Source organism: Salvelinus alpinus, chromosome 5 (assembly GCF_045679555.1).
Source record: "Salvelinus alpinus chromosome 5, SLU_Salpinus.1, whole genome shotgun sequence".
Classification (NCBI taxonomy): Eukaryota; Metazoa; Chordata; class Actinopteri; order Salmoniformes; family Salmonidae; genus Salvelinus; species Salvelinus alpinus.
Genome location: NC_092090.1, coordinates 14625633 through 14640207, shown reverse-complemented (window position 1 = coordinate 14640207; position 14575 = coordinate 14625633). Strand labels below are relative to the sequence as shown.

General features: G+C 41.8%; 1 protein-coding gene across 2 annotated transcripts in view; it reads left to right on the top strand.

The window, feature by feature from the left end:
- The window catches only part of glceb (glucuronic acid epimerase b), a 91627-nt gene that overhangs the window by 69363 nt on the left and 7689 nt on the right, over positions 1-14575 (top strand). For both annotated transcript variants that reach the window (XM_071400718.1, XM_071400719.1), the window contains exon 4: positions 1093-1344. In XM_071400718.1, the coding sequence (XP_071256819.1) occupies positions 1093-1344 (252 nt within the window). The remainder of the gene's footprint in view (positions 1-1092; positions 1345-14575) is intronic.

The following is a 14575-nucleotide window of genomic DNA, read 5'->3' as shown; positions in this document are numbered from 1 at the left end:
ATTTTCCAATGGAGGGTAGGGGAGAGCTTTGTATGCATCTCTGTGTGTGGAGTAAAGGTGGTCCAGAGTTGTTTTTCCTATGGTTGCACATGTGATGTGCTGGTAAAAATGAGGTAAAGCTGATTTAAATTTGCCTGGATTAAAGTTCCCGGCCACTAGGAGCGCCGCTTCTGGGTGAGCATTTTCTTGTTTGTTTATGGCCTTATAGATTTGGTTGAGAGCGGTCTTAGTGCCAGCTTAGTTCTGTGATGGTAAATAGACGGCTACGAATAATATTGATGAGAACTCTCTTGGTAGATAGTGTGGTCTACAGCTTATCAGAAGGTAGTCTACCTCAGGCGAGCAATACCTCAAGACTTCTTTAATATTAGATATCGTGCACCAGCTGTTATTGACAAAGACACACACCCCCACCCCTCGTCTTACCAGACGTATCATCTCTGTTCTGCCGGTGCATTGAAAATCCCTCCAGCTCTATTATCCGTGTCGTTGTTCAGCCACAACTGAACATAAGATATTACAGTTCTTAATGTCCCGTTTGTAGGATAATTGTAATCGTAGGTCATTGATTTTATTTCCCAATGATTGCATGTTAGCTAGTAGAATTGATGGCAGTGGAGTTTACTCTCTTGCCTACGGATTCTCAGAAGGCAGCCAGATCTGCGTCCTTTTCCTCCGTCTTTTCTTCACCCAAATGACGGATCTGGGCCTGTTCCCGGGAGTGCAGTATATCTTTCTCGTCGGACTTATTAAAATTCTTCCAGTTCGTGGTGAGTAATCCCAGTTCTGATGTCCAGAAGGTATTTTCGGTCATAAGAGATGGTAGCAGCAACATTATGTACAAAGTAAAAAAAAAATAGCACAACAGTAACTAATTGCAACTGATATCGAAATGATATCACACAGTGTATCAAGAATGAAGTATCTCTGAAAAAAAGACAGTAATTATTCAGTGGTGTCCTGGGTACTCATGCTCAGGCATGAACTTTAAACACAGGTGATGTCACTGCTTTGTGATGCTAGTGCCTCAACTGACCATGTTTTCATGTGTAATCACTGTTTCATTATGTAACCTCTCTCCCTCTCCCCCAGGCGTGCCCCTCTCCACCCAGTGGGGTCCCCAGGGCTACTTCTATGCCATCCAGATCGCCCAGTACGGCCTGAGCCACTACAGCAAGAACCTGACGGAGCGGCCACCCCATGTGGAGCTGTACGACGCGGCCGAGGAGAAGGACAACCGCGCGGGCTCACCCAGCGGGCCCTGGACGGTCCCCAAGGGCTGCAGCCTCACACGGCTCCACGACAAGGGCCGTGCCACCGCCGTGCGCCAGTTCAGTGCCCCAGGTAGGATGGCAGCAGCACATGTCTGTCATACCGGGAGGTAGATGGAAATAGAATGATATTCCTGTGTGTTTCTATCTCTGTGGTGGATAGAATGCAGTGGTTGAAAATGAGGCTGGAATGTTCTGCTCTATTCAGTTCTGTCCTCACCTCAATCTCTGTAGAGCTTTCTTAGACCTTGATCATTAGTACATCAACCTCTCCTTGATCGCTCTTTTGTCTATTTCTCTTTCTCGCTCTCTCAACTTTGTCTGGCCATTTTCCCTCTCTGCTCCATCTTTTTTGAAGGCTATTCCTCTCTCTACTCATCTTTCTTAGTCCTCATAGAATTACGCAGGTTAACGGTTTTCCTCATGAATCTTGTTCTTGAGGCAGCTCTGCACAGCCACAAAGTCATTATATTTGAACCTTAACCCACTGCTAACCCAATTTGGACTTTTCAGCTGGCCTATCTAAAGGGAAGTTGCTCAGTTCTGCCTCCAGGACAAGACTCATGACGACAAACGTCAACCTACTAGAATGAACTCTCACAATCCCTCTCTCTCTCCCACAATCCCTCCCTCTCTCCCCCCCTTGGGTATCTGACAAGTGGATCAATGAGTTTCATTTGATTGGAAGCATGTGGGCCTACGCATCCCATACAGAGCAGATTGTGGTCACTACTGTATGTCTCAGTCGTCAATGGCAGAGAGGCGCCTGGATTCTGGGCGCTGATGCCCATTCTTTTGTTCATCATCCTGTAATGCAGTTTTCCCCCAGCAGCAGATCGAACCCCATTAACATTAGCAGGGCCATTCTATAAGGAGACAGTGGAGTAATTGTTGTCACTAGCTAAGCCCCATCTGGCTAGATCTATGGTCTATGAATGTGTGAGTGCTTGTGTGTTTCGATAGGCCTAAATAAGTGTGTGTTGAGAGACTAAACAAGTCTGTGTGAGAGCGCAATTGAGTACCTGGGTTTGTATTTGTGTGTGTGTGTTGTCACAAACCGGCTCAGTGCGTAACAAAAAAGGAGACAATGTGGAGATAAGGAATAACTAAATATAATTAACAATGGTGTGTGTGTGTGTGTAGTCAGTAATCAGTAGTGTAAGTGAGTGATCGCGTGCATAAATGTGATAATGAGGGGTGTTGAAAGGTGCCAACGCAAACAACCAAAAACATCCACAAAAATGCCACAACCAAAATCTGTCTGCATGGAGAGAGTCTCCTCAATGAATGGGGAAGAGGTGCATTTATCCTGGGACACACCCGAGCCCAGGTGTGTCCCATTTCGCTGACGACCCTCCCACCGAGGAAAACAAGAGCAAAGCGAAATAATTCAGCAGACAGTGGGAGGGTCGTCAGTGTGTCACGATACCTGAATTTTAATTTGGATATCAGGTTAAGTATCACAATGCTCGATACCAAAACCATACCACAGCTAAAACAGAAGGCATATTAGCCAAAGCCACAGAATGGCACTTGATCCAGACAGATGAACTGAGGTACTGCTCTGTTCAATTGCTGGGCATCTTTTGAGTTCAATATCATTACATTTGAAATGTTTTACGTCAGACTTCTTCAGGTACAGCCATGTATGTATTAATGAACCAATTAGACAATCAATTTCACTTTGGTATTAAACAATCTAACTACATAACAACATCATGGTAATACCTTTTTTGAATGCTAAATCTCTATTGATCAACTGGGGAAATGAAGATGTAGCCTAGGCCTATCCACAATACAGGTGAATGCATATTCAATAGGAGTGTGTGCATGCGTTGAGTTATTCAGCTTGTTTTGGCTGATTTCATGGGGTACAGATGACAATCTGTTTCCCTTCCATGTGACACTTATGTTATTGTACTGATCAACAACATTTGCATAGAAGTAGCTTCTTTTACAAAATTGCCACTGTCTCTTTAACTAGTAATGAAGTCGTTCACGAGCCAAGAGGGGTACGGCCTGTCGGAGCCCTCAGTTCTCTGAGGCAATAAATCTTTGACAGAGAGAGAGACGTGAGGGAGACCGATAAAGTGAATTAATTACGTTTTTGGTGTAAAGTCCTACAAAGCTGGGAGCTACCGTTATCTTCTTGCATTGTAAAGTATTTTAGCCTGTATGGACATTGTTTTGCGAACAGTAATTAACAGTTTCAACTTTTCTACATGCCGTGTCACATTATTCAAGTGTGTTAACTTCTGTGCAGCAGAAGGAGCTAAAATAATGCAGCCCAGACTCCCAGTGCAGGCTAGCAGTGAGTATGTGGAGCTAACATGATGCAGCCCAGACTCCCAGTGCAGGCTAGCAGTGAGTATGTGGAGCTAACATGATGCAGCCCAGACTCCCAGTGCAGGCTAGCAGTGAGTAAGTGGAGCTAACATGATGCAGCCCAGACTCCCAGTGCAGGCTAGCAGTGAGTATGTGGAGCTAACATGATGCAGCCCAGACTCCCAGTGCAGGCTAGCAGTGAGTATGTGGAGCTAACATGATGCAGCCCAGACTCACAGTGCAGGCCAGCAGTGAGTATGTGTAGCTAACATGATGCAGCCCAGACTCCCAGTGCAGGCTAGCAGTGAGTATATGGAGCTAACATGATGCAGCCCAGACTCCCGTTGCAGGCTAGCAGTGAGTATGTGGAGCTAACATGATGCAGCCCAGACTCCCAGTGCAGGCTAGCAGTGAGTATGTGGAGCCAGCACGGTGCACTCCGTGGGGGACATTGGCTGCGCTGATAGACTTGATTCGTGAGACACATTTGACAGAAGTATCAAAAGTAACAAAAATTATAGAACCCAAACCGTTTTGTTCTAGTTTCTAAAAAGTACAGATGTTTTGGTATATTCGTGTGCCTTCAGAAAGTATTCATGCCCCTTAACTTTTTCCACATTTTATCGTTAAAAATGTGGGATTAAAATGGATTTAATTGTAAAAAATAAATATCAGTGATCTGCCAAAAAGACTGTCAAAGTGGATGAAAATTTGTTTTTAATTTATGGAAAATTTACACTAAGATATCTTGATTAGATAAGTATTCAAACCCCTGAGTTAATACATGTTAAAATCACCTTTGGCAGTAATTACAGCAGTGACTCTTTCTGGGATTTTTGCTGATTTAAATCAAAACTATAACTAGGCAACTCAGGAACATTCAGTGTTGCTTGGTAAGCAACTCCAGTGTGTATTTGGCCTTGTGTTTTAGGTAATTGTCCTGATGAAAGGTGAATTTGTCTCCCAGTGTCTGTTGGAAAGCAGACTGAACCATGTTTTTCCTCTAGGATTTTGCCTGTTCTTGGCTCTATTCTGTTTCTTTTTATCCTAAAAACCTCCCTAGTCCTTGCTGATGACAAGCATACCCATAACATGATGCAGCCACCACCATGCTTGAAAATATTAAGAGGTACTCCGTGATGTGTTGTGATGGATTTGCCCCAAACATAACGTTTTGTATTCAGGACAAAAAGATAATTTCTTTGCCAATTATTATTTTTTGAAAGTATTACTTTAGTGCCTGTTGCAAACAGGATGCACGTTTTTGAATATTTTTTTGTGTATTGGCTTCTTTTTCATTCTGTCATTTATGTTAGTATTGTGAAGTAACTACAATGTTGTTGATTCATCCTCAGTTATCTCCTTTCACAGCCACTAAAGAAAGATTCTCTCACCGTTAGCTTCATGGTGAAATCCCTGAGTGGTTTCCTTCCCCTCAGGCAACTGTGTTAGGAAGGACGCCTGTATCTTTGTAGTGACTGGGTGAATTGATACACCATCCAAAGTTGAATTAATAACTGCAGCATGCTGAAAGTGATATTCAATGTCTGCTTTTTTTATTACACATGTACCATTAGGTGCCCTTCTTTTGTACCTTTGGAAAACCTCCCTGGTCTTTGTGGTTGAAATTCACTGCTCGACTGAGGGACCTTAGAGATAATTGTGACTCGTTTCAGGATGTTAGGCATATTTCACGCGTCACTACTTCACAGGAGAGCCATTTGAACGTAAACCTTTTAGCTAGCTAGCATTAGCAGGCTCGCTAGCTAGCGTTACGTGTATGATCTGTGTAGTAATATTATTCATATCTGAGCCATTTGCATTGCTAGTTAAAGCATAATGTTAGCTAGCTAACATTGAACCTGGTTGCTTAGCTACCTGCAGAGTAGTAACGTTATGAGTTGGGATTATGGTTCATTGTTTAGCGAATTGATGCAAAGAAACCACGGCTGAACAGTTTGTTTGTGTGTTTAACTCTGCCTGTAATCACGCTAGATGATTCAGAATCCATTGAAGAGCTTGAACGATTAATTGACGAGAGAAACTTACGAACTCAAAGAAACACGTCGCTGGTTTTGGATGATTCAAGCATTGTTAAGGACAACCAACCAACCCAATCAACAAAACAAACCAAAACCAGGTTGGCCAATAGGTATCAACGATGGAACCAAACCATCCCCTAGTAAGAGGGCGCGAGTGGGGAGAGGTTTACTGATATGGATGTGGACTTGTTAAAATCCATCAATGAAAGGCTTGCCAAACTTGATATCTTTGATATATTACGAGAGGACATCAATGCATTATGTGCCAGTCTGGAATTCAGCCAACGTCAGATTGATGATCTAAGGAAAGAGAACACGGTGCTGAAAGGTTCTGTAGACTCTATTCATAGCAAGGTGGAGGTGGTGCAAAGGGAGAACAAACAACTTAAAGAAACCTTGCTTGATGTACAGTGTCGATCAATGCGGAACAATCTAATATTTTCAGGGATAACGGAGAATGACAACAGCAGAGGCTGTGAGGACACAGTCCGAGACTTTGTCAACATAAACTAAAATTGCCCATTGATGTTGTGCGTAATGTCACTTTCTCCAGAGTCCATAGGATAGGTAAGGCCTCTGGAAATAGGCCACGGGCTATTATTTCATGTTTTGACAAATTTAAGCAAAGGGAAATGACGAAGAACATGGGCAGAGAACTCAGAAACACTGATTTTGGAATGAATGATCACTTCCCCCACCGAGATCAATGAAAGAAGAAAAAAACTATATCCCATCATGAAAGAAAAGCGTTGCCTGAATCAACGAGTCTCCATGGTGATGGATAAACTTTATATCAACGGGCAATTGTATGGGGATTCTGGAGTAACTCCCTGGCTATTTTAATTGAATGTTCAAATGTGAGTTTGTGTGTTGTAGTGTATCATGACAACTTCAACTATAATGAATACATGCTCTACTGATCTCCAATTGATAAGGAAAGAGCTGCATATGGCTCAGGTTAATGTATGTAGCCTTCCTAACAAAATACATGAGGTTTTTAACTTGGTCAACATAAATAATATTCATATTTTGGCTTTGACCGAAACACATTTAGATGCATCTGTAAATGATGGGCAAATTAACATTCAAGGATATAGTTTACTGAGAAGGGACAGGAATAGGAATGGTGGGGGTGTAGCACTGTACATTCAGAATCATATACCTTTTTAAGAGAAGGGATGGCCTTAATGTATGTCAAGTAGAGGCACTATGGGCTCAGGTACATCTGCCTCACCAAGCACCCATATTGGTAGGATGTGTGTATAGACCTCCTAGCTCTAAGGTGTCCTATCTGGATGACTTATGTACTGGGTTTGACCAGGCCACAGATAGCAACAGAGATGTATTTATCTTGGGTGATTTTAATATAAATTGGAAGGATCATAATAATTCGAATAGAACAAAATTGATGAGATATGCCAAGAACTGTGGTTTGAAACAAATGGTTAATGATACTACTAGATCATCAATTAAGTTGGTTCATCGTTCAGACACATGCATTGATCTGATTATCTGTAATATACCATTGCAATGCTTAAAAGCAAGATCAATGCCAGTGGGTTGGACAGACCATAATATTGTGACCATAACCATGAACACCAAGGTTCCAAAGAAACCCCCTAGGATTGTGGTTAAGAGAAATTTTAAAACATTTAATCATGAGCTATTTCTAAATGATTTGGCTGCTGTACCCTGGGAGCTGATTTATCTAGAGGATGGTTTAAATCACGCTACAGAATGTTTTATTGATTTGCTCACTGAGGTAATGGACCATCATGCCCCTATAAGAAAGAGTACAGTTGGTGCTCGTCCATCTCCATGGATTGATGATGAACTGGGTGAGGCTTTTTCTCATAGAAATATGGCAAAAGTCTTAGCAGCCAAGTCAAAATTAGAAATTGATGAACAGAATTATAGAACATTACCTAATTATGCAGTTAAATTGAATCGAAAGAAAAAAAAGTTATTTTACAACAATGCTTTTATTGATTGTAAAAATTATTCTAAAAAGGTATGGAACACAGTTAAGGGCTTACTTGGTACATCTATCTCATCATGCCCATCTATTGTGGAGGTTGACGGGAGAATAATAACAAAACCAGTTGATATTGCCAATCATTTTGCAGATTTTTTTTTACAAAGAAAATGTATTTACTGAGCAACAATGTAAACATACATTCTTCCAAACAAGCTATTGTCCAATGGATTGATGATCATATTATGAGCAACAAGATCTGCTATTTTAGTCTGCAAACGGTGTCAGTGGAGGTGGTGTTAAACCTATTGAAGTCATTACCTGATGGTAAATCTACAGGTTATGATCTTATGGACAATTTTTTGCTTCGCTGTGCTGCTCCCCAGTTTGCAGTTCCACTGAGATACATATTTAATTGGTCACTGGAAAAGGGGATGTTTGCAAATGTATGGAAGCATGCTAAACTGTGTCCTATTCCAAAAGACTGCAAAGAACCCATTACTCCTGCCAATAGTCGACCAATTAGTCTACTCCCTATACTCAGTAAGATATTGGAGGGTATTGTGAGTAGACAAATATGGGAGTACATGGAAAAGAATGATCTGATTGGCTGTAATCAGCATGCTTATCGCAAACAACATTCCACTACCACTGCATTGGTTGACATGACTGACCAGTGGCTCTGCTATGGATAATGGCAGGTTTGTGGGTGTACTATTTTTAGATTTCAGTGCAGCATTTGATTTAGTGGATCATTAAATAATTGACAAAATTAATGCATTATGGTTTTAAGGAGGTAGCATTGAATTGGGTACAGTCATATCTAACTGACAGGAAACAGTCCACCTATATCAATGGTTAATTTTCTTCCCCTCATGTGTTAAAGTGTGGAATACCGCAGGGCAGCTGCCTTGGGCCACTTCTTTATTTAATATATACCAACGACCTTCCCTATGCCTTAGCTGAAACTCAAGCTACTATATTTGCAGATGATACTACAATTTATGCAGCAAGACAATCGGTTCAACAGGCACAGCAAGCTTTACAAGGAGATTTGGAGAATATTAGGGAGTGGGTTTGCCAAAACAAACTTGTTTTAAACACCAAGAAAACCATAGTTATGTTGGTCTGTTCCACTAGGAAAAGGACAAAACAGCATGGGATACAATTAAGTATGGGAGGAGTACAAATTGAAGAAGTGGCAGAAACCAAACTATTGGGAGTGCAGCTAGACAACTGCTTATCATGGTCATCTCAAATAACTAATCTATGTTTAAAAAAAAACAGCATGCATAATCAGAAGGAAAGCTAAATATTTACCAGGGAAAATTGTTCAGGAAATAACACAAGCATTAATTGGGAGTCAGGTGACCTACTGTTCTGTGGTCTGGGGAAATGCATCATCAAGTGAAGTTAGGAGGCTGCAGAATGCACAGAACAAAGCAGCAAGGATTGTTTTAAGGTGGAGATATGGTTCTTCTGTTCCAGTCATGCGCAATGTTCTTGGTTGGTCATCAATCGATAAGATAATTGAAAGGAACATGCTTATTTTATTTCATAATATACATAATTCAAAACGGCCAAGTTCTATTCACAAAGGTATTCAGTTGGTAAGAGACAGACATTCCGTAAATACTAGGAATAGATTGTCCACTATCTATGCGTTGTCAAGACAGAAAAGAGAAATAGGCAAAAGAACATTTCGATTTAGAGCAATAAAGAAATGGAATAAATTAACTGAGCAAACCAGAAACCTTTCAATATATAAATTTAAACATTATTTTAAAACTATTTAAATATAATACATAGAAATGTTGTGGGACAATAGTAGATGAAGAATCAATATTTTTTAGATTGCGTATTTATTGGGTCATTATGTTAGTATATTATGTATGTTTGTAATAGTGTGTTATATGTGGAAATGTGTTCGTATTATAAATTGTATTTTAATGTTTAAGGACTCTTGGAAGATTAGTCCAAATGGGGACTAAAAGAGAATCAAATCTAAACAAGACTCCACTATGCAAGTAACCATGTCAATAGAATGTTCATGATGTCACTGCGACAACTGTCGATAGAGTTAGCTGGTAAATTCGCTCTGGCTATCTACTCCGATTTCAGAGCACTCTCGTCTGAGTGTGCCAGAGCACAGAATAACTGACAAATTTACGAACGCTCAACACCCGTTGAATATGGCCGGTATCAGTAAACATTGGCAAAAAAAAAACGTATTTAAATTGTTGCCAGCACCACAGTTAGTCACCAACGTTCTGTATGACATAAAAACAGCCTAATCAGCTCTGCTAGGGTGAGTAAAATGGTCAGTGAGATGTTCTCATGTTTTTGGTTGTCTGGAAGTAGCTAGCCAACGTTAGCTTGACTGCTGTTGTGAGGTCAGAACGCTGGGATGAACCCTACTCCTTGGGCCAGAGCGTCCAGTATACACTCTGAACGCTAAGAGAGCGACAATCTGACAACACTCTTGAGTTTACGAAACGCCCAGAGTGCGCCCTCCTGCTCTTCAAATTTAATTATAAACACACCCGTAGTAAAAACCAGCCTTTAGTCTTGATGTCTTTCATTGTTTAGTACATGTCCTTACATGTGAATCCTTAACCTTTAGGGGCCACGGGTGCCGCTAGCGGCACTCCTCCCACATTCCACTGAAAAGGCAGAGCGCGAAATTCAAAAAAAAAATATTTTTTAAAATATTTAACTTTCACACATTAACAAGTCCAATACAGCTAATGAAAGACACAGATCGTGTGAATCCAGCCAACATGTCCGATTTTTAAAATGTTTTACAGGGAAGACACAATATGTAAATCTATTAGCTAAACACCTTAGCAAAAGACCAACACCACTAGCTATCACCAATTCGGCTAAACTAAGATATTGATAGCCACTAACCAAGAAAAAACCTCATTAGATGACAGTCTGATAACATATTTATGGTATAGGATAGGTTTTGTTAGAAAAATGTGCATATTTCAGGTAGATATCATAGTTTACAATTGCACCCACCGTCACAAATCGACTAGAATAAATACATAGAGCAACGTGTCTTACCTAATTACTAATCATCAAACATTTCGTAAAAATACACAGCATACACTAATCGAAAGACACAGATCCTGTGAATACAGACAATATTTCAGATTTTCTAAGTGTCTTACAGCGAAAACACAATAAATCGTTATATTAGCATAGCAGCTGTGCAAACATTACCAGAGCATTGATTCTAGCCAAAGAGAGCGATAACGTAAACATCGCCAAAATATATTAATTTTTTCACTAACCTTCTCAGAATTCTTCAGTTGACACTCCTGTAACATCATATTACAACATACATATAGAGTTTGTTCGAAAATGTGCATATTTAGCCACCAAAATCATGGTTAGACAATGACAAAAGTTGCCCAGCTGGTCAGAAAATGTCGTGCGACATATTAGACAGTGATCTAGTCGTATACATAAATACTCATAAACGTGACTAAAAAATATAGGGTGGACAGCGATTGATAGACAATTTAATTCTTAATACAATCGCTGATTTACATTTTTTAAATTATCCTTACTTTTCAATACAGTTTGCGCCAAGCGAAGCTACGTCTAACAAAATGGCGTCATAAGCGATTAACATTTTTCGACAGAAACACGATTTATCATAATAAATTGTTCTTACTTTGAGCTGTTCTTCCATCAGAATCTTGGGCAAAGAATCCTTTCTTGGGTCTAATCGTCTTTTGGTCGAAAGCTGTCCTCTTGCCATGTGGAAATGCCCACTGCGTTCGGCATGAACTGGAAACGTGCCCAGAGGTTGAAAGTGTCTCAGAAATAAATGTCCCAAAATCGCACTAAACGGATATAAATTGCTATAAAACGGTTTAAATTAACTACCTTATGATGTCTTTAACACCTATTACAAGTAAAAACATGACCGGAGAAATATTACAGGCTACACTAATGCTTGGAAAAAGAGCAGGTCGGTGTCCACCGCGCGTCTGGCGCAGCTGGAAAAGAGTTCCTACCTACACGTTTTTTTGTTTTATAGTGGCTGTGATTGCGCAATCGACACCATTCAAAGCGTCATCACGTAAAGACATCCAGGGGAAGACGTAAGCAGTGTCTGTATCCTCATAGCATTCACGGGGACCTTTAAACTGACTCCAGATCAGGGGCCAAGATGTGTGAAATCTGACTCCATGTCAGGGAAATTGCTGTAGAATGAGTTCTGTTCCACTCAGAGACAAAATTTCAACGGCTATAGAAACTAGAGACTGTTTTCTATCCAATAATAATAATAATATGCATATTGTACGAGCAAGAATTGATTAGGAGGCCTTTTTGAAATGGGCACCTTTTTCTCTGGCTACTCAATACTGCCCCTTGAGCCCAAAGAGGTTAAAGAGCTGGGTGGGGCTTAGGCTTAAAAGAGTGTGAACGATGCTGAATGGGTGTAGACAAAAAAGAGCTCTCCAGTAGGTGTACCAAAACATTCAAGAGCCATTTTGTCATAAGTGAGGTTACAAGTTAATCAATTTTCAAAGCATAATTACTTTCCCATTGTTCTGTAGGGTATGATATACCATTTTGTAGCTCTGAGTCGCTACTTTTATCCAATGTAAAAACATTTTTTCAGGGTAGAATACTTATTGACTAATTTCAGCTTTTCATTTTTATTAATTTGTTAATATTTCTAAAAACATAATTCCACTGACATTATGGGGTGCTGTGTGTAGATCCGTGACACACAATCTCAATTTAATCCATTTTAAATTCAGTCTGTAATGCAACATAATGTGGAAAAAGTCAAGGTGTCTGAGTACTTAATGAAGGCAATGTATGTATTAGTGCACGTGTGCTGCAGACAACCTGGCATATTGTCTCAACCCGGTGATGAGCAGCATCAGACAACCTATAGCATAGTGTCTCTCTCAACCCGGTGATGAGCAGCAGCAGACAACCTAGTGTAGTTTCTCTCACCCCCGGTGATGAGCAGCATCAGACAACCTATAGCATAGTGTCTCTCTCAACCCGGTGATGAGCAGCATCAGACAACCTATAGCATAGTGTCTCTCTCAACCCGGTGATGAGCAGCATCAGACAACCTATAGCATAGTGTCTCTCTCAACCCGGTGATGAGCAGCAGCAGACAACCTATAGCATAGTGTCTCTCTCAACCCGGTGATGAGCAGCAGCAGACAACCTATAGCATAGTGTCTCTCTCAACCCGGTGATGAGCAGCATCAGACAACCTATAGCATAGTGTCTCTCTCAACCCGGTGATGAGCAGCATCAGACAACCTATAGCATAGTGTCTCTCTCAACCCGGTGATGAGCAGCAGCAGACAACCTATAGCATAGTGTCTCTCTCAACCCGGTGATGAGCAGCATCAGACAACCTATAGCATAGTGTCGCTCTCAACCCGGTGATGAGCAGCATCAGACAACCTATAGCATAGTGTCTCTCTCAACCCGGTGATGAGCAGCAGCAGACAACCTATAGCATAGTGTCTCTCTCAACCCGGTGATGAGCAGCAGCAGACAACCTATAGCATAGTGTCTCTCTCAACCCGGTGATGAGCAGCAGCAGACAACCTATAGCATAGTGTCTCTCTCAACCCGGTGATGAGCAGCATCAGACAACCTAGCATAGTGTCTCTCTCAACCCGGTGATGAGCAGCATCAGACAACCTATAGCATAGTGTCTCTCTCAACCCCGGTGATGAGCAGCAGCAGACAACCTAGCATAGTGTCTCTCTCAACCCGGTGATGAGCAGCAGCAGACAACCTATAGCATAGTGTCTCTCTCAACCCCGGTGATGAGCAGCATCAGACAACCTAGCATAGTGTCTCTCTCAACCCGGTGATGAGCAGCAGCAGACAACCTATAGCATAGTGTCTCTCTCAACCCGGTGATGAGCAGCAGCAGACAACCTATAGCATAGTGTCTCTCTCAACCCGGTGATGAGCAGCATCAGACAACCTATAGCATAGTGTCTCTCTCAACCCCGGTGATGAGCAGCATCAGACAACCTATAGCATAGTGTCTCTCTCAACCCCGGTGATGAGCAGCATCAGACAACCTAGCATAGTGTCTCTCTCAACCCCGGTGATGAGCAGCATCAGACAACCTAGCATAGTGTCTCTCTCAACCCGGTGATGAGCAGCATCAGACAACCTAGCATAGTGTCTCTCTCAACCCGGTGATGAGCAGCATCAGACAACCTAGCATAGTGTCTCTCTCAATCCGGTGATGAGCAGCATCAGACAACCTAGCATAGTGTCTCTCTCAACCCGGTGATGAGCAGCATCAGACAACCTAGCATAGTGTCTCTCTCAACCCGGTGATGAGCAGCATCAGACAACCTAGCATAGTGTCTCTCTCAACCCGGTGATGAGCAGCAGCAGACAACCTATAGCATAGTGTCTCTCTCAACCCCGGTGATGAGCAGCATCAGACAACCTATAGCATAGTGTCTCTCTCACCCCGGTGATGAGCAGCATCAGACAACCTATAGCATAGTGTCTCTCTCAACCCCGGTGATGAGCAGCATCAGACAACCTATAGCATAGTGTCTCTCAACCCGGTGATGAGCAGCATCAGAGAGGAGATGGGATCTCGTCTGTATTCCCGGCCCATCATTTATTGATGGCAGAGTAATCACAGGGCCACAGTACAAATCCACTTACTCTCTGGGTTGCCTTAAGTAATGGATTTATGAGTGCATTAAAGAGCTGTAGAAACCTGGGGCCCTGCCTGCCAGCCTGCCTGTCTCTCTGTCTGTGCCTGTCTCTCTGTCTGTGCCTGTCTCTCTGTCTGTGCCTGTCTCTCTGTCTGTGCCTGTCTCTCTGTCTGTGCCTGTCTCTCTGTCTGTGCCTGTCTCTCTGTCTGTGCCTGTCTCTCTGTCTGTGCCTGTCTCTCTGTCTGTGCCTGTCTCTCTGTCTGTGCCTGTCTC